This window comes from Puma concolor, chromosome B2 (genome assembly GCF_028749965.1).
Source record: "Puma concolor isolate L17-30 chromosome B2, mPumCon1.1.hap2, whole genome shotgun sequence".
Taxonomy (NCBI): domain Eukaryota; kingdom Metazoa; phylum Chordata; class Mammalia; order Carnivora; family Felidae; genus Puma; species Puma concolor.
This window is the reverse complement of record NC_141671.1, coordinates 40756370-40775604: the sequence shown is the minus strand read 5'-3', so window position 1 is coordinate 40775604 and position 19235 is coordinate 40756370. Positions and strand designations below refer to the sequence as shown.

General features: G+C 59.6%; 1 protein-coding gene across 4 annotated transcripts; it reads right to left on the bottom strand.

Moving 5' to 3' along the window:
* Positions 1 to 1152: 1152 nt before the first annotated feature.
* On the bottom strand, positions 1153 to 17688 carry MDFI (MyoD family inhibitor). Of its 4 annotated transcripts, none has more exons than XM_086706816.1 (5): positions 17438 to 17688; positions 15717 to 15803; positions 7513 to 7695; positions 4353 to 4577; positions 1153 to 1970 (listed from the first exon to the last, which is right to left on the bottom strand). In XM_086706816.1, the coding sequence occupies exons 2-5, from the start codon at positions 15790 to 15792 to the stop codon at positions 1714 to 1716; spliced, it is 741 nt and encodes a 246-aa protein (XP_086562942.1). In that variant the 5' UTR covers positions 15793 to 15803; positions 17438 to 17688; the 3' UTR covers positions 1153 to 1713. The 4 variants fall into 4 exon arrangements, with proteins under 4 accessions (XP_086562942.1, XP_086562943.1, XP_086562941.1 ...); XM_086706817.1 differs by lacking the exon at positions 17438 to 17688 and adding an exon at positions 16714 to 16747; XM_086706815.1 differs by lacking the exon at positions 17438 to 17688 and adding an exon at positions 15951 to 16152.
* Positions 17689 to 19235: the final 1547 nt, after the last annotated feature.

Here is a 19235-nt window from a genome sequence, read left to right as displayed (position 1 = left end):
TAGGTCCCTTCCTCTCCGGGTCCTGAGTTTCCTATGTGGTCCTAGAGGTCGGGGAAACCTTGATGTTGGGAAAGTGAGGGCTGTGTACCTGTGCATGGGAGGCAGGGGTGGGGGGGTGGCGGGAGCTGGTGTAGGGGAGGCCGGCGGGGAAATCTTTCTCACCACCTCTTATTACCTCCTCCTGCTACAACTGTACCCCCCTCTCAAAGTCATGGGCTGCTCCTTCGTAGGACACTCCTTAAGAGAGTTGAGATTTCATCTGGCCCTTTTTCTGAGCTCCTTCCTTCCTTCCTTCCAGAATTCCTCTGGGCCATTCCAGCCTTTGTTCCTGGAAGCGGTGCCCACCCATTTCTCAAGTTTACAAGGCCTTCTGAGGCCCTGTCTTCTCCTCAAGATGGTACAAGTCCAACCACGGGATGTTCTCTCTCTCACTCACCCTGGGCCCCTCCTGACTCTCTCCTGGTCGGGAACGGGGTAGGGAAGGCTCAGCCCAGCCAGGCCTCCCCAGTGTTGGAACCCCCTCCTGCAGTGCTCAGTGCTGTCCTGCCTTGCAGACACGGAGGGCTCTGGCCACGGGGCCTCCCAGGCTTCTGCTAGTCCTGCCAGTTTTCTTCTTCCTCAGGCCCCCTGACAATCAGGGGACTGGAGACTGGGCTGAGTGACCCCCATGCAAGCCATGCTTGCTTTCCGGGGCCAGCGGGGGGGGGGGGGGGGGGGGGGGGCAAGCCCAGGCTGCGCCGTCCTGAGTCGACCCCTCCCCGGACACTGCTCTGCCACCGACACAGGCGGCACCCAAGCCTCAGAGCCATCACGGAAAGGGCTTCGAGAAGCAGGAGTCAGCAGGAGATTAATTAATCAAAACCCGAACACATCTGTTGTTAATTAATTCTATGCCAAGGGTTAACTCTTCCCTCCCTGGACGTCCCCCCTTCCCTTTGATGGGAAGAGGGAAATAATGGTGGGGAGTCTGTACCCTTGCTGCCTTTCGGGGGACCGTGAAGGAGGGAGGGGAACATGCAGAGAAGGGACCCCAGAAGGAAGGCTCATCCATTTGGGTGCTTTGTGTGTGTGTGTGTGAGGGGGGAGGTGGGTGTTTGCTTCGGAGTCTCGGGGTCCGTGGACTCGTGAGTAGTCACGAGAGCCGAGGAAATCTGAGCTGGACAAATAACTTTATTTACAGCAACAAATAGAACAGACCCTCCCTCCATTCCCTCCCTCTCCCCCCTTCCAGTCGTCTCTATACCGTTCCCGTCCCTTCTGGCCCAGCCCTGCCCTCTGGGGGACTTCGGGGGTCACCGCAGGGGTCAGGCCCCCACGGGTCCCAGGAAGGAGACTGGGGAGGGGCTTGGCCCAGGGCGGGCTGGGGTGTCTCACTTCACATTTTGCTGTCCTCGGAGCCTGGGCGGCGGGAGGCGGGCGCCAGGGGCGGTGAGAGGTAGAGGAGCGCACCGCCCGCCTCCCCCGCCTCCCCCGCGTCCCTGCGCCCCACGTTCACAGTGTTCCGCAGCCCAGACCGCGGGGCCAGGCGCGGCTCCCACCCCAGCCCGCCCGCCGGGTGTCCGGGGCCACCGTCGGTCCCGGGAACCGCGAGGAGGCGGCGCTGCAGCGGCCCCCCCCCCCCCCCCCCCCCCCCCCGCCGCCTCCGCGGAGGTGGCCTCGCGCGTCCCCGCCCCCGGGCTGCGGGCGCGAGGGACCCTGCGGGGGCGGCGGCGGTCAGGAGGAGAAGCAGAGGCCGCAGCACTCCATGCAGATCTCCAGGCAGTCGGCGGACTCGCAGCAGGCGTCCACGATGCCGCAGTCCAGGTCGCAGGGCAGGTCGCAGTCGGCGCACTCGCCGGAGCCACAGCAGCAGCAGCAGAGGCACGAGTCCTCGGAGCTGCAGGAGCCGCACGTGGCGCAGTCCAGGACGATGTTGCACAGCGTCAGGAACTCGCAGAACAGGCAGGACAGGATGCAGTGGACGCAGCAGTCTGCGGGCACGGGTGGGGGGACAGGGCCGTGAGACAGCCAAGGGGCCAGGGACCCAGCCACAGGGGGCTCACGAGCGCCCCCCTACCCTCCCACAGCTCGGAGAAATGGGGATTCTTTCCAGGGCATGACCCCAAGGCACAGAGAGTTACATGCACCTGCCCCGTTGGCTTCAGAGCCAGGGTCTGAGCCCAGGCGGTCTGGATCCCGAGGCCCGCTCTTCGACACCCTGAGTCATTTATTTAACACACGCACCGAGTGGTAGTCCGTCCCAGGCACTGTTCTAAGTGTTGGGCATGGATGAAACTCATTTAAACTTGCAAGGATTCCATGAGATGGGGCCACTCTTAGCCCCACTCTACAGATGAAAAAACTGAGGCACAGAGAAGTCACTTCAAAATAGACCCAGCAGAATCCTGCCATTCTGCTGCTCTCTCACTGGTCGCCCCACTCCCCGCCTTTGACTACCCCTCCCTGCACCCACTCCCCACAAAGTAGCCCAGAGGGACCCTTGCAAAACCTCAGTGGAGTCCATCCCTCCTGTGCTCAGAGAGATCTCACAGTGGCCCCCACGGTCCCACGTGACCTGATCTCCTCCCACACTCTGTCCCCTTGGATCACTCTGCTGTGGCTTTCCACAACCACCATCTCGGTGACCTGCTGGCCGCACCCCAGCTCCTTCAGCCCCGCCCCTGGCCTGCTTCACCTCCTCCCTACCCCCAGGACTTATCACCTTCCATGGCTCTGCACAGCTTTCTCCTCCTACTAACATGTAAGGCAGGCGTCTTTGTCCGCTGTAGTCACTGGCATGTTACTAGTCCCTAGAAGGTGCCTGACATCGAGGTAAGTAAATGGTAGCTGAATTAATGCGTGAGCCTACCCTTGGGCAGCCAGCGGGGAAACGGTGGAGCTAGGAACCCAAACCAGGCAAGCTGGTTCCACTCAGTGTGCTGCCAGGATGCTGAGCTGGCATCCCTCCCAGGGGCTGGGCACGCGGCAGGTGGGCCCCTGGCCTTCCCTCCAGAGAGTCTCACACCACGGGGGATCTGACTCTCCCGCCTCATTTCTGTGTGGAGGGACTGTGTGGAGGGACAGCTCGGAGCCCCTGCAACCTACCTACAAACTGAACGAGGGCGTTCTCTTCAAATGCAGATCCGATGGAAGTCACTACCTTGTTTAAAACCCTTCAGTGGCTCCCTATTGCCTTCCAGATAAAGTCTAGGTCCAGGGTAGAGTTAACCAGGTGCCTTCCACCCCCAGAGCCCCTGCCTTTTTGGAGTCTCACCTTTCCCCATTCCTTACATAATTTCCATGATCTAGCCAAACTAGCCATTTCTCACTTCTGTGTTAATGCCCCTCCTGGCTAGATACTCCTACTCACCCTTTAAAGCTTGCTCAGACACCTCGGGAGCCTGCCCAGACTGGTCCTCCCCAGCTTTCTGGGCTGGTGTGGGGTCCCCTGGGGTTGTTTGCATAATCTCCAGTGTGTGGCTCTGTCAGTGTATTTATCACCCCATATGGTGATTACCTGTTTGTCTTTCTCATGAGAGCTTTAGAGGCCACGGACTGGTTACCCAGCACAGGGCCTGGCTCGTAGCAGATGCGCAGTACATTTTAAATGAACGAACACTCCCTTCATAATTAAGACTGTTGGGCAGAATCTGTTCTGTGGGAAAGTTGGTGAACACATTACGTGCAAATGTGCACATTGAATCCTGTTTGCAGAAGACCAGGCCGGACGGAGTCCCCCGGAGTGGACAGGGCTCACTTAAAAATTCTGGGGTGAAGGTCAAGTACCACTGAGCTACAGGGGGCCATCACCCATGCTGAACTGATGCCTCATGAGGCGGGAAAGCTGGCTGCCCAGGGCGGCCCTGCAGAGGCCCCTCTGCATGGCAGGAACGATGGCTGGAGTATCTGGGTTCTCTGACTTCCCGCCGCACCACGGCACCCCCCTCACCCCCGCCGGAGCACAGTCCTCGCTGCACCCCCATGTGAGTATCTGATGATGGTGCCTCATTTTATTCTGCTGGGTGTCCTGCTCTCACTAAACAGAGGGTCCATTCCTTGAGGGAAGCTGTGTTTCCAGAAACGGGGTGGCTTACACTGGCTCAGCCCACATGGTTTTCTTCCTTGTTACGGCAACTCTCCGTGAGCAGAGATGGGGAGGGGCTGGTCTTGAGAACGCAGCTGTGCCTCGATTTACCCACCAGGTGTAGTTGGCCAGATTCCCAGGCCAGTCTCCTGGGCCCTACCCTGAAGTTCAGAGCCGGTAGGCCTGGCGTGGGGCTGAGACTGAACTTCTAACGAGCAACCTGGTGAAAATGCTGCTGCATCATGCCTTCGGAGGCCTCTCCCAGGGAGAGGTGGGATGGGGTGCTTACCTTCCTGCGCCTGGAGGGGGATCTGGGAGGCAGCAGATTTGGTGCTGCTCTTGCCCTTCTTGCTGCCCTGGCTGGCGAGAGACGGGTGCGTCTGCAACTTCCGGTGGGCCTTGGGGCCACCCAGGGCACCATTCCCCGCCCGCCTGGTGCTGCCCAGCTCCGAGGGGTGGCCTGAGCCATTCGCCACTAGAGGGGTGCAGCCCAAGGGGTTCCCCTGAGGCTGGCCTAGAGAGATAATGAGAAAGGTTAATGGGGGACCCCGGGGTGGGGGGCCACAACCTCCCAGAGCTCTGGCCCGGTCCTTAGATACACCACAGGCCAACTAGCTGGCCTTGTATTCTGCAGATGGGGAAACTGAGGCCCAGAGAGCAGAACTGACGTGCCCGGAGGCACACCAGGAAATAGCAGAGTTGAGCCTGGCCCATGACTCCCAGGCCAGTGCTCCCTCCAGAAAAGACAGAGGTGCAAGGCAAGAGGAGGGACTCAGAGCCCTGGACCCCATCTTCTTACCCCATATGAAATCCATTCTCCTGCCCTTGGAGTCCTGGGGTTTTGGCAAGAGGGACGGTGGTCAGGGGTAAGGACTGTTTGGCTGGGGTGAGGAAGGACAGCAGCGAAGCAGTTAACCTTCCCCTCGGCCCCTGCCAAGCCCCCAGCTGTTTTTGCCCTTCGTGTGCTGGGTGATTTATTGGAAACATCTGTTTGGAGATGAACGCCCTGGCCCTGGACTCCAGGGGCCCTCACAGCCCCTCTCTTCCCCTCGGCTCCCCTGCCCTGTCCGCCTCTGTGGGGTGGCTGGCAGTCTGCTGTGGGGCCCTGGGGGTCTGGTTGAGAAGGGTGACAAGGGAAGAGAGGCCAGCGGTGGGGGAGGGGGGGTCCCCGAGGCCAGGAATTCTCTGAGTCCCCATCTCAGGCTGAGGGACCAAACTTCAGCTTCATCAGTGGGGTACAGGGAAGCTGGGTCTGGGGATCCCCCCCAAAGCATCCAGTCCCTTTCCTCACCTCAGGTTTGCTCACCTGGATGGCATGGTTCTGTTCACAAGAGATGAGGGGAGGTGTGTATGTGTGTGTGGGTGTGTGGGTGTGTGTGTGTGTGTTTGGGGGAGGGGAGGGAGAAGCAGAGCTCTGGGACCCCTCAGCCACTCAGGGCTGCTGATCCCTGGGCAGGACTCTGTAAATGTGTAAGTGTGGGACACTTCCATCTCTACGCACTGGGGTCTGGGTCCCCGAGTCCCGGCAGGCTGAGGAGAGGGGAAGGTGGCCTCAGAGCGTCCCCTGACTGGGGAAGCGTCCCCTGGTTGGGCCTTCTAAGAAATGGTGGCGGTCACATCCAGTCAGGGAGCACTGACTGCTCGCCTCCACCCTTCTAAGCACTTGTCATGCTGATTCTCTCACCAAAGCCTCTGAGTATCTCCATAGGGCAGGACCCACCTTTCACAGAGGAGGAAACGGAGTCCTAGAGGAGTACAGTAACTTGTCCAAGGTCCCACAACTAGTAAATGTCGGAGGTGGGCCCGGCCTGGAGGCTAAGAGCTGGGGCTTGGGACGCAGAGGCAGGAAGGGAGCAGAGGCTGGGAGACGGAGGACTGGGGAATAGGCTGCTACATCACAACCATCACTAGTCTCGGAACTAGTAGCTTACGCGTGGAGCTGTGATGAGGTACCAGCACCGTGCCGAGAGCTTTCTGTGTCGTAGTTGTGACAGATCGACTATTACCGGCCCCATTTCACAGATGAAAAAACTGAGGTGTGGAGAGGGTAAAACCTACCCAAGATTCCACAGCGAGGAAGTGGAGTGGGGAGGGGATGGAGGCTGTGAGAAAGGAGCCGAGGACCAGGTGGGGAGTCAGGAGAGGATGGGAGCAGGGCTCTGGAGCAGCTCCACGCTGGGAGCCTTTGGCCCTGAGGTGTGGCTGGTGCCTGCATCTGGGTAAACAGGGGTAAGGCCATGGGAAGCAGCCAGGCCTGAATCATCCTGCTCCCACCTCTTGGCCCCGTGGTGGCGGGAGACCGGCCCGAGTCCTTGGCCAGCTTCCGTGCCCCCTGCCCTGATGCCTAAACATGGGCACAGTGACCAGAGGGCGGGAGTGTGTGGTGAGCTGAGGGCCCTGGGAGGTTCGGGCAGACACAGAGCTTGCCTGTGGCCATAGCCGTGGGGGTGGCCGTGGGGACTGAGTCACAGAGCAAACACTCGGGCCCATAGACACAGAGGTGTCTGTCCGACTCCCATCCAGGCCCCCTCCTCTGTGGCCACGGCGCTGACCTCTTTCTCTCGATTCTGCGGGTGGGTGTGTCTAGAGGAGGCTGAGGGCAGTTCGCTAGCAGGATTTAGTAACCCCGACTTCCAGGGAGTCCAACTTAGCCCCAGATGCCCTGGCTGAAGGCAGCTCCCTGCTGAGCCCTGCCAGCTGGGCAGGAAGGCACAGGAGAGAGCACTGGGCCGGGAGACCTGAGTTCCCTAGCTGTGTCCAGGCTGAGTGGTTCTGTGTGCCTCAGTCTCCTCATCTGTAAAATGGACTTGGCAAGAGCTATCCTGCTGCCTCGCTGCAGGCTGCTTTGAAGAGCTCGTGAGATCCTTTAGGGAGAGAAGGTTGGAAAGTGCAAATGTGTCTACGAATTTTGTGGATCTTATTATTAAATACAAATGGCTCTGGCTGCCCCTCCGCCTCTCTCGAGAGCGAAGGGGAAGAATTCCCTCCCTCCAGGACCTCCTCGGAGGCCTCCTCGGGCCAAGCCTGGGGGTGGGCTCCCTTCTGCCCAGGGCAACTGGGGGCTCCTCTCCTGCCTCTTCACCCTTGACGCCTGGAAGGGTGGGATCCAGCGGGGCTCTGCTCTGGCTCCCTGCCCCCAGCACCCCCAGCCCCCTTCTTCCTTTCATACGGCCACACGCCCTCTTGTCCTGAACCATATCGCCTGGAGCCTGTCCACACTCCTTGTGAACTGATCTTATACCAGTCATTTTGTCTGTGGCGGTCTCTTTCCTAGACAGAAAGGACAGTGACCACGTCACAGGCCTTTCCGTCGCCCACCCCTCAAGGTCCTGGCCCTGTGCTAGGCTCCCGCGGGCGACGGCTGCGTTTCCGCCAGCCCGTATGAATCGGATTCCCTGGCACGAGCCCTCCATGTTGCCACCCGCATCCCCTGGCTCCCTAGGACTCACGTGTCACAGCTTCTGTGGGGCCGTCGAGGTCAGTGCTGTCCAGGGCCTGAGGGGCCCCAGGGCCATCGCCTTGGGGCATCGGGGGTGCCGCTTCTTCCAGGGAGTCCTCCTCCAGCGCTGCCTCCACAGGGTGCGTGGATCCTGTTACTACCTCCAGCTCAGGCAGGAGGGGTTGGGTCTGGGCTAGAGAAAGATCAGACGACGAAGGTATATTTTCCTGGTGCCCTCCTGTCTGCCCAGCCCTGGTCCCCTTCCCACAGCCCAGAATGCCATGAGCCCTCATTCTCTGTCTCTTTGTACCAGCTACCCAGCCCTTACCCTATCTGGCAACAGTGCCAGGCTCCAAAATAGAAAGTTCCCAAAACAAAACCCACGAGTGATCAAGGGTGTGTGTGTGTGTGTGTGTGTGTGTGTGTGTGTGCGTGCACGTGAGTGCATGTGTTTACATGTGTCCGTGTGGTTGTCAGGGAAAGGGGCCAGAGATGTGCAGTGTTTTTTTTTTTTAATGTGTATTTGTTTATTTTGAGAGAGAGAGAGACAGAGAGAGAGAGAGACAGAGAGCACGAGTGGAGGAGGGGCAGAGAGAGAGGGAGCCCGAATCCCAAGCAGGCTCCTTTCTGTCAGTGCGGAGCCCGGTGCGGGGCTCAGTCCCACAGACTGCAAGATCATGACCTGAGCCGAAATCAGGAGGCGGACGCTCAGCTGACTGAGCCACCCAGGCGCCCCAGCGATGTGCAGTATGAAGGGAAGTGGGGAGAGGAGGCAGAACCGCGGAGCAGGAGAAAACAGACAGATGGTCAGTGATGGAGAGTAGGGACAGGCATCGAGAGTGATGGGGGTGGGGGGCTCATGACTTCAGCTCATGTCATGATCTCGTGGTTTGGGGGTTCGAGCCCTGCATCAGTTCAGAGCCTGCTTGGGAGTCTCTCTGCCCCTCCCCCACACTCACTCTCTCTCTCTCTTTCTCAAAATAAATTAAAAAAAAAAAAAGAGTGACAGGGGAAGAACCAAAGGGACAATGAAAGGTAGAGAGAGAGAGAGACAGCATCAGAAGGCAGGTTTGGGCACCGAAAGAGGGAGCCCCCAGAAGCCCCATGACAGACAGCCTGGGACAGGAGGGAGGTTCAGTAGAGAGAAAGTGAGGGGGAGGCAGGTAAGGATGGGGACAGAGGCAGAGGCGACAGAGAAGGGAACATGGTTACCGGAAGGGTGAGAGTGACAGATAGGGCGAAGCCCGGTCAAATAGAGAGGATGAGAGCAGGAGAAGGAATCAGAGACCTGGGGGTGAGGAGAAGGACGGGCCTGAGGCGGAGGGGCCGGGCAGGAAGAGAGGCAGGGAGCCGGCCCAGGAGGCTGGGAAGAGGCGGACCGCAGCCACATGTAATTACAGTGAGGAGCTCAGCCCCTCAGTGCAGGGTGGGCGGAAGGCAGAAATGGAGCAACCTTCAAACCCACAGCTCCTGAGGTGGCAAGACTAGGGCCCCCTGGGCCCAGGGCAAGAGGGTTAGAGGGATGGGAGGTAGGGGAGGGCGGCAGAAAGGAGCCTGGACTCCCAATCCCCCCCCCGCCCGGTGCCACCCCTGGGGTGCGGGAAGGCCTGACTGAGGGTACGCTGGGAGCCGGGAGGGTGAAGTCGGGGGTCATGGGGCCCCGGAGCCAGGCGGGCAATTACAGGGTACAGGGTGCAGCCTGATCCTGTCATCAGACCACCGGTTGTGTATTCAGGGTAACAGGGGCTCAGAGAGGGTGCTCCCCGCTCCCCCCCCCACCCCGCCACTGCATGCCATGTTGGAAGCAGGGGAGACGTAGAAACAAGAGACACAGAGAGACACAGAGACCACAAGGGCACGGGAGAGGAGAGCCACAGTCAGAGAAGGAAAAGAACGGGCAGAAACCCAGAGAGTAAATGATCAACACCCGCCTGTGCCCACCACACAAAGTGACCGAGAGAGACACGCCCAGAGCGACCGAGAGATAGACAAAGACTAGTCTTGGAAACAGAGACAGACTCAGTCACAGAGAACACAGGGGCATGCATACGCTGTCCTTCTCTGTCCTTCTCCAAAAGAAGGGGGTAGGGAGAGGAGGGTGATCATTAGAGGAGTCGATGAGGGCTGGGCATGCAGGTCTGGGGGGGTGGGAGCAGCCGGAGGGGAGGGATCCATCCAGGGGCTCTGCTGCCTCCCTGGGCCCCGAGCAATCCTTGTTCCAAAGATCCTGGTCCCCATGGCCAAGGGGACGAGGCCCCGGGAACCCAAGTAAACAGGACAGACAGCACTAGACCGAGGGACGTGCTCACACCTGCCTGGGAAAACCACAGGCCCTTCGAAGAGACAGGAGCCGGGGCGGGAGGGGGGCGCAGGGCTCCTGAATCTTTGGAGGGCAGCAGAGTTATGTGTTGGGCGCCCCTCACGGTGACCATGGCTGCTCCAGGGAGGCGGGGGGAGGGTTCCCTCCAGCCCCACCCACTCTTTGGGCCCGGTGAAAGCCCCCTCACTACCTGGGGTAGCGAGAGCAGAGTCAAACACCTTCTGGAAGATCATACGGGTGGGACAAGAGGAGCAGGTGAGCACAGAGACACCCGGGGAGGAGCAATGCCTACCAGATGGCACCTCTCCTAGCCCTGAGCCTGGTCTAGACAACAGCTCAGACACGGCTCCTGGGGGCTAAGACCAAGCTGGCATGAACATGGAGGTTCAGGGTTTGAGTCTTAACTCCCAGGAAGGGAGGAGCCTGACCCGTTCCAGCCTTTGGCCCTAGAGACACCGTGCCATGGCCCTGACAGCCAGCACTGTCCCTCCCATGTGGTGTCATGAAAAAGGCCTGAGCATGGAGCTGGAAGACCCATGCCCTGGCTTTTATCAGTAACCAGCTTGGGCAAGTGACCAGAACTTGTGTTCCCTTGTGTGTAAAGACAGGTCCTAGTGCTTATCCCTCAGGGTTTCAAAGAGTAGATGAAATGTTCAGCAGTGCCCTGGCATGTAGGGGGCCATTCATGAACCTCTCCTCTCCCTTCCTTTCCTTTCCTCACTTCCTTCCTTCCTTCCTTCCTTCCTTCCTTCCTTCCTTCTTTCCTTCCTTCTATCCTTCCATTCTTCCTTTTTCTCTTCCTCCTTTCCTCCCTCCCTTCCTTCTTCCCTCTCTCCCTTTCCTTCCTTTCTTTCTTCCTTCCTTCTTTCTTTCCTTCCTTTCTTCTTCCCTCCCTCTCTTCCCTTCCTTCCTCACTTTCCTTCCTCCCTCCCTCCCTTTCCTTCCTTCCTTCCTCCCTCCTTCCCTCCCTCCTTTCCTTCCTTCCTCTCTCCCTTCCTTTCCTTCCTTCCTCCCTTTCTTTCCTTCCTTCCTCCCTTTCTTTCCTTCCTTCCTTTCTTCCTTCCTTCCATATGTCCTCCCTCCTTCCTTCCCTCTCTCCTTTCCTTTCTTCTTTCCACCTTCCCTCCTTCCTTCCTTCCTTCCTTCCATCCATCCTCCCTCCTTCCTTCTATCCTTCCATTCTCCCTTCTTCCCTACCTCCTTTCCTTCCTTCTTCCCTCCCTCCCTCCCTTTCCTTCCCTCCTTCCTTCCTTCCTTCCTTCCTTCCTCCCTCCCTTTCCTTCCTTCCCTCCTTCCTCCCTCCCTCCCTTTCCTTCCTTCCTTCCTTCCTTCCTTCCTTCCTTCCTTCCTTCCTTCCTTCTTCCCTCCCTCCTTCCCTCCCTTCCCCTTCCTTCCTTCCTTCCTTCCTTCCTTCCTTCCTTCCTTCCCTTCCTTCTTCCCTCCCTCCCTCCATCCCTTTCCTTCCTTCCTTCTTTTCTCCCTCCCTTTCCTTCCTTCCTTCTGCCCTCCCTCCCTCCCTCCGCCATTGGTTTAACATTTATTAAGCAGCTATAATGCAACTTACAATACGTCAAGTGCTGGGTAGACCAAAATGAGACAGACCAGGTCACTGCCCAGGAGTTCTCTGTGGGGGGTGGGGGGCTGTCACACACACTGAGGGGCAGGAGGTACACTAGGCTGTGGAAGCACAGAAGATGGGCACTCATCCGGGGGTGAGTGTGCGTGCTGTGTCTCTAGGACATTTCCCGGAGAAGACAACAACCACACTGGGTCTTGGATAATCAGCAAAGAAGGGGAAAAAGACATTTCAAGAATAGCAGCGGGAAGCCAACATCCCAGGGTGAATGGTTACATCGTGAACAAGGGAAGCCACAGTCATTTGGTGGCGTTGAGGCTGGTGAGCCTAGAGAACTGGGGCCTTGTGGTTGCTTCCCATGCTTTCTCCTGAGGTCACTGGGGTGCACCGGGATGACACCATCCGTTCTGCCACAGAGAGAGCCAGGACTGCAGCTCCCTTGGCCCCCCTCCAGGGTTGGAAAGGGATAAAGGTGAGAAAGCGGGGTTAGGGAGACTGGTCCCCATTTCTGCCCTCCACCCCTAGTGTCGCCACTCTCTGGCGGTCTCTCCTTGTAGGTCACGTATGGGGCTGGTGACCTCGAGGCCAGTGCAGACAGGAAGTTAGACAGCCCAGCCCAAGTTCCGAGGAGGCCCTCCTGGAGGAAACGGGCCATTCTGGGGCAAGGCTCAGACCTGGAAGGTTATTAGGGAGGAAAGACAATCCACTCCAGTCATCGTGACCTGGAAACATAGAGCACAGGCCTCCTGGAGTGAGGAGGGGACCCAACAGACGCGACCCCGAGGGCACAAGGAACTCGTGCTGAGTGCCCAGAGACACGGAAGCAAAATGAGGAGGCATTAAGAAGTGGCGGGGAGACCTGAGCTATGACCGAGATACTACCCAGATGGCCCAGTGCCCAGGTGCTGGACCAGGAAACAGCTTTCCCTAGAAGCCCATGGAGCAGAAAAGTCAGAGGAGAGGTGGAGCTCAAGTGCTCAACCAAGAGACCAAGCCCCAGCCCTGCATCTCTCTCTAGGGTCTCCATCCACAAGAGGGAACTATAGGAAGGCAGCAGTCCCTCTGCCTTGACACACTTTCTTCCCTGACACAGGATAGGGTTCAAGCCAATGCCCTGAGTTCTGGAAAGGCCTCCCAGAAGGGAGCGGAAAAGTCCCCTTTAAATCTGCAAGCCCAAGAGGGAAGGTAGGGAGACCCACAACTTCAGCAGGAGCCCGGGGGGCTCCTTCCTCCTGCTGTCCTCCAAGGTGAGGGGTGCTCCTGGACCGCAGAGTACGGGGAATTTCTTTCGGTGGGATGGGTTCACTCTGGGGCCCTTGTTCCGGAGCTCCAATGCCTGGTCTCTCAAACCCAGCCCTCTCCATTATCTTGTGAGCAGTGGATTCAGGCTGCTCCCCCTTGGACTTCTGCCCGTCTCTGGAGAGGGACAGGATCTCTCTGCTCACAGGGTAGGGACTGGAACCTCGGACCCCAGTCTCTACTTGGCCTGGCATTCAAGGCCCCTCAGTCTACATCTTCAGCCTGATGAATGGACAGGGATTCTGTTTCCAGGCAGCCGGACCTCTGCATGGTCTCAGGTCACCACCGAGCCTTCTGACCAATCCACCCTTGCTTCCACACTCCTCTTGACCGGAAGGCACTACCCCTCCCTTCTCCCACTCCTCCAATCCAACCTATCCTTCATGGCCCAGCTCCAGCTTCACCCTTTTCTCTAGAAAGCCTTCCCTTGATCTTCAAGCCAATAGTCCCTCCTTGGAGTGGCCCCTCTCCTGAGAACTTAGGACCCATTTAACACCCGTTGTTGCTTCTATCTCACAGTGAGGTCACAGCTCCTTGACCAGACAGACCGCAGCCCTCCCCAGCTTGCCCCCGTGGTGTCACGGTTCATCTCTGCACCCCCAGTGGGCACTCGACAAATATTCCATTGGTGAGGACTGAGTCCTGGAATTTGGAATGCCCCAGGTCAGGGGCAGGAGGGAGAATGAGGGGGTGAGGATCAGGGGTAGCACTTGGCTCCAGACTCCAAGAAGGCGAGAATGTGAGCTCACTGGATGCACACTTGTGACACATCAGTCCCAATCCCAGCCACCAGGCTGAGGACTGAAGACAGCCTGAGCTGGCCAGTTAGGCTGGGTCGGGTTGGTTTTATTTTAGGTCTGAAGGCTCCAATTCCCCAGGAAATTCAATTTAGAACCAAAAGCAGGAATGTGACGCCCCAGTGCTGGACAGAAATCTGCCGTGGGTAAGGGAGCCAGGCTCTCCGGGGCTCACAGGGGTGGGTGGGGAGGAGGTACTGGGGGAGCCAAGGGTGTGGGGGCTTGGCCACTTGCCCCAGCCAGAGCTACCCTGAGTCCCCTTGCACCCCGTCTGCATCTTGGGTGGCTGAGGGAGGGGGGGAACTTGCTCCGAGGCTGTCCTGCCAGCAGGGCCCCCAGAGGCAGCGCTCTGGCCTTGCTGTTCTGTCAGCCCTCAGCAGGGAGTGTGGGGGATTCTGGTCTCGGCGTCTGTGGGGTTTTGGCTGGGTCTCCTGCGGTTTGGGCTTCCTGGGCAGCAGGGTTCTTTCTCCCAAGGCGGCAGAGCCAGGCCTCCTCGAGTTATGAAAGCCACATTGTCTGGCCCAGCTCAGGCTGGGGAGGGGGCTCTCGGTCAGGGGAGCCTTAAGTTACAGCCTAGAGTTTACCCCTCCAGGTGGCCCACCCTCCCTGAGCACATCCACCCCCCTCGGCTCCCTGCTAGCACTCGGAATGGGTCACACAGGAGAGTCGAGCTTGCAAGGAGGTAGTGGGGGAGAGAGCGGAGAAAACGGATGAGCAGAGAAAGAAGGCAGGGCGGGAGAGAGAGGGTGGGAGAGAAAGAGGAGAGGCCCAGAAAGTGAGGAGGGGTGAGAGAAGCCGAGAGGGAGAGAGGTTCCCAGACACAGAGAAAGATCCTTCCTGGCCCTCGCCCCAACCTCTCTCTCCAGGCTGAAGAAGGAGTCCACTTCTTGGAGGAGCTTATTCTCCAGAAGTCCCTGCTCCAAGGGCCCCACAAAGAGGAGAGAGAATCTGAGGTCTAGTGGGGATACTCAGCAGGCACATAAGTCCCATCTTCGCGCTGGCCCTTGGCCAGACATCTCCCACTTGCCCTTGCCCCACTGAAGTGGCCCTGGGTGTGCACCAGATAGACCTGGGGAGGTGACAGCCTCTCCAACAGGCACACAGGCCCCTATGGGCAGAGGTGGAGACTGAGGCCAGAGAAGGGAAGGAAATTGTCCAAGGCTATGCAGGGAGTTGGTGTCAGAGACCCAGGACCAGACCTTCTTTATTCAGAGTCTCAAAGAGGGGAGAAAGGGAGAGTGGGGGTGGGTGAGAGGAAGGCAAAAGAATATGAGACTAACCTAGAGCTGAAGTCCTGAAATCTGGGCCTAGATTCTTGTTCTCCGCCACACTGCCCCCCAACAAATCCCCACTTCTCCCGGGCCCCGCGTGCCACTGTGAGCCTCAGTTTACATCCGCACAATGAGGAGAATGGACTGAGAGCCACAGCCTCAGGGCTCCCACCCCGTATCTCTCTGGGAGTCGCAAAGCCTTCCTGGGGTGGGAGGCTCCCACAAGAATCCCAGAGAGGTTACAGACCCTGCGAGGTGGGGGAAGGGGCATTTCACTCCAGCTATGGGCACTTGGTTGGAGTGTGTGTGTGTGTGTGTGTGTGTGTGTGTACGCGCGCGCCTGCAGGGTGGGAGCGGCGAGGCCCGGGTGGGGAGGAAGACGAGGGAGACAAGATGGCAAGGAGGGGAGGGGCCGGGTCCTGCAGCAGCTTTCGGCGGACAAAAGTTTTCTGGAAGCGCTAGGCTCTCGTTGGATTGGGGGAAGGGAAGGAGAGAGAGACTCAGACACCCCAACCCCAGCCTGAGGCCCCCATAAATATTTACACACTGGGCAGAAACGGTTGGGACACAAGTCCCAGACGGACAGACACCGCGGGGTGTGTGTGTGTGTGTGTGTGTGTGTGTGTGTGTGTGTGTGTGCGCGCGCGCGCGCGCGCGCGCCTGGTGTTGGGAGTGGGGGTAATTGGAGCCAGTTTGGCGCAGCCGCGGTCTCCATTCGGCCCTGCCCCCATCACCCCAGCCCTCTACTCTCCTTGGACCCAGTCCCCATACCCAGTCTCCTCACCCCCACCTCCACCCAAGCTCCCCGGAACCGTCTCCCCGCGTCTCCCGGAGGAGGAATGAGAATTAACAAATCCCCCCAACCAACTCCCCCCCCCCCCACCCCTCCTTCCCCCGGCTTGGCCGCCCACCCCGCTCCCTTCCAGTCTCGCTCTTCAGCCGCGGTCCTACCTGGGCCCGGGGCTGCGCTGGGGGCTCCATGGGGCGCGTCGCAGTGAGGGGGGCGCTGGCCACTCACCTGGGACATCGGCCCGGGACCTGCAGAAAACAGGGCTCAGCGGGCGAGGCCGACCTTCCCCTAGCGCCAGCAGGGGAGGGGGGAACGCGCAGGGGGGGGGGGGGTGGGTGATCGGGCCGCAGACGCGCGCCTCCCCCCTTTCCATCGCGGCCCCCAGACCAACTTACTCGTGCAAGCTGCGCGCTACTCGTTCAGCCGGCGGGGATCACGGCGCGGAGGCTGCCATGCGCGCCTGCGGAGGGCGCCCCAGCCGAGGGGCCGCTCGGCTCCCCGCCGCTCGCCCCGCGCCCCCTCCCCTCTCACTCGCTCCTTTCTCCCATTTCGGCGCCAGCTCGCGCAGCTCGCCCCCTTCCTTCTTCCTTCTCCCTCTCCAGCCCCCTCGCTCCTCCCCCGCTCGCCTCTCCCCTCCCTTCTTCCCAGGCCCACCCTCTCCCCGCCCCCTCCCCGGCTTCCCCGTCGCCCCCTCCCCCCCACCCCCACGTCCCTTCCCCGCGCCGGGCCGGGCGCTGCCAGGGCCGGACACGTCTGTCCGCGGGGCGCCGCGGCCGGAGCCCCCACAGGAAGCCGATTCCGCGCGTTTCCTCCGCGACTTCGGGGCTGGGCCCCAGTCTCCCCAAATCTCCGCCCGCCCCCAGGCCCAGCGCCCCGAGGGGCCGCACCAGGGGCCGCGCCCTCGCCTTCTCCTGCCCTAAACTCTGCAAAAGTTTTCGGAAAATCAGGAGAACGAGAGAGAGAGAGAGAGAGAGAGAGAGAGAGAGAGAGAGACAGACAGAGAGACAGAGAGAGAGAAACCGCTGTGACCACAACCACCTCGAGCCAATGGTCTGAATAATTGTGGCCCCAAATCTCGTTGTCCCAAAGATGGGAGTGATCAAGGCCCTCGGGCACCCTTCGCCCACCCCCTCCGCCTGGGGCCTGGGACTCACAGACCTCGTGCCCACTCCGCCAGAAGCTGTCCCTCCGGGAAATCCGGTTAGTGACCATCTAGCCTCCCGCGTCCGGTAGCAGCCCCGAGCATCCCTAATCCGCACCCCCCCACCCCCGCCCCCTGCCCCGGCCCTGCCAGCTGTGCGTGGGAATTTGTGTCAGAAAACCAACTTTGGAGGCAAAGAGAGGTTCTCCGAGTTGAGCCCTTCTTTTGGCTCCAGACCGGAGTCTGAGGCCTTCCAAACTGCGGGTGTTCGGGAAAGAGAGAAGGGGCCCCTCCAGGCAGGGACAGCCCTACAGCATATCTGGAATCGCGAGCTGAGTCCCTCCTCGGGGCCGTGGGGACAGGAAGGACCCGCCATCAGACAGCCCGAGGTGGGGGGTGGGGGGCGAGGACCTTCAGCGTGACCCCGGGACCAGGTCCCCGAGAATGGGGGAGGGCTTGGAGCCTGCGGCCCGCTGGGCGTGCCCGTGGGATGATCCTCAGGTGGGGCCGCCGCTGGGGTGACAGCGTCTGGGCCACACTTGACCCGGGCCGCCTCGGAGCCGAGTCTGGGCGCCCCACCACGCCGGCCAGTGAGCAATTAGGGAGGCGGCGGCGCCAGGCCAGTTCGCCTAATCCCGCCTTCCAGCCCGGGCTTGAAGCAGGGGGCTGGGACACCGGGAGCCGAGTGAGTGACTCGGGGCCTCTCCTCGGCCTCCTCCAGCCCCCGCAGTCGCTACTTACGCCGCTCGAAGGCCCCTGCGGCGCCGTCGCGGCAGGGGCAGGACTGCCGTGGCCCCACGGCGCTCGCTCGCCACGCTCTCGCCACCCGCGGCCGCGTCCCTGTGATGACCCCAGGTGGCTGCGACCGGAAAGTGGGGGGGGAGGGCCTGGAGGAAAGGTCCCGCTCCCGGGGCCGGGCTGCCTGCTGCGGGGCCCTGGCCTGGCGCCCCGGGAGCCAGCCCGGACCAGGCTGCGGTCTGGGAGCTCTGGAGAGCAGAGTGAACTCCCCCTTCCTGGCAAGGGCTGAGTCACCGGGACGCACCCGCGCCCGGCTCGGCGACTGCTGCATTCTTACCGGCTTACCTGGGCCAGCGGCGTGGGCCTCGCCCTCCTCCAAGGGGGTGGGGGGACGTTGTCTCCAGGGACCGTCTCTGTCTGCCCTCTCCTGCACCACAGGGCCCCCTCTTCAACCACACCCCCTAGATGGGCACCGTTTCTCCCTTCTCAGTCTCTATCCAGGGCCCCTAAACTCTAGATCAGTCCAGTCCCCCGACCTTAGGGTCCCAAGTCGCCTGCTTGCGCCCAAGTCCTAGGAATCTGGCCCAGGACTAGTATGTTTGTTTTGTTGGAAATGTAAAATAGGCTTTGAATCGAATCCCCACATGCTGGTTTTACAGGTGTGCTCAGTTTGTGAAGATTCAGCAAGGTGAGCGTTTCAGGTACATGTGCTTCGTTGTGTGTTTATTATACATGAATAAAGGTTTAAAAAATCAACACTCATCGAAATCAACATTCCAGGACAGAGCACAGTAGGATGTGATGGCCAGGTGGTGGGCCTTATCATGGGACTACAGTTCACATCCCAGCCCCACCATCCATACGTTTCCCTGGTGAAATCTTTGCATCTGTCTGAGCTTCAGGAGGGATGAATATTGGGGCCCTCGGTGTCGAACTCAATCCTTTCACCGTTGTCCAGGAGCAGGACTAGGGTAAGGTATACGGGGCACTTGGCTGGGGTGCAAAATTTAGAAGGATGCCAAGATACATAACGTTTTAATCCAATTATTTTAGTATTTAAAACACCCAAATCAGCAAATTCCAGCCCTGCCAGCTAGCTGCCTGTTTCCATAAATAAAGTTATATTGGAACCAGGGCTGGGGTTAGAGTGAAGCCAGGGAGACAGGATCGTGCAAGTTCAGGGTTAGACCCTGCATTGATTTACAAAATGTTGGCATTTTGTGCACCGTGGATTTTTTGCATTAATTTTGATTTTTAGATATATTGCAGGAAGATACTGTTTATTGTCATTACGGTGTTTTCTTCTTCTTTTTTTTTAAGTTCTTTTATTTTGAGACCAAGAACAAGTAGGGGAGAGGCAGAGAAAGAGAATCCTAAGCAGGCTCCGCCCTGACAACGCGGGGCTCCATCCCACAACCGTGTGAGATCACAACCTGAGCCAATATTGAGAGTCAGACGCCCAACAGACTGAGCCACCCAGGCCCCCCTTCATTATGGAGATTTTTCTGATGCCCCTTGACGTTTTTCATCTGAGCCAAGTGCCCTGATCACTCTAGGCCTTACACACCACTCTACCCGAAGGACCTGGGTAGGACCCCAGGGCAAATGAGTGGAGGTTTAAGATGCCCCTCCCACCCACTCACACACACCAGGCGGGCTCTGCTCCCCTTGTCCGGGCCTGGCTCTCCTGGGGCCCACTGATCGGTTCCGAGTAAAATGCCGAGTGCTTAACAGTGGCCTCCGGGCTCCGTGAGACGGGTTCTTCCTACCACCACCCTCGTCTCCCTCGCTCATTCTCTTC

What these genes read in the sequence shown, in the direction of transcription:
- MDFI (XM_086706814.1), bottom strand. Translation starts at nt 11,528, where the DNA reads ATGAGTGCCCATCTTCTGTGCTTCCACAGCCTAGTGTACCTCCTGCCC. An exon ending in TACCCAGCACTTGACGTATT is followed by an intron (nt 7,696 to 11,386) that starts GTAAGTTGCATT and finishes ATCTTTCTCTAG; the next exon opens with CCCAGACCCAACCCCTCCTG. An exon ending in CCCCCTCCAGGCGCAGGAAG is followed by an intron (nt 1,971 to 4,352) that starts GTAAGCACCCCA and finishes CCGTGCCCGCAG; the next exon opens with ACTGCTGCGTCCACTGCATC.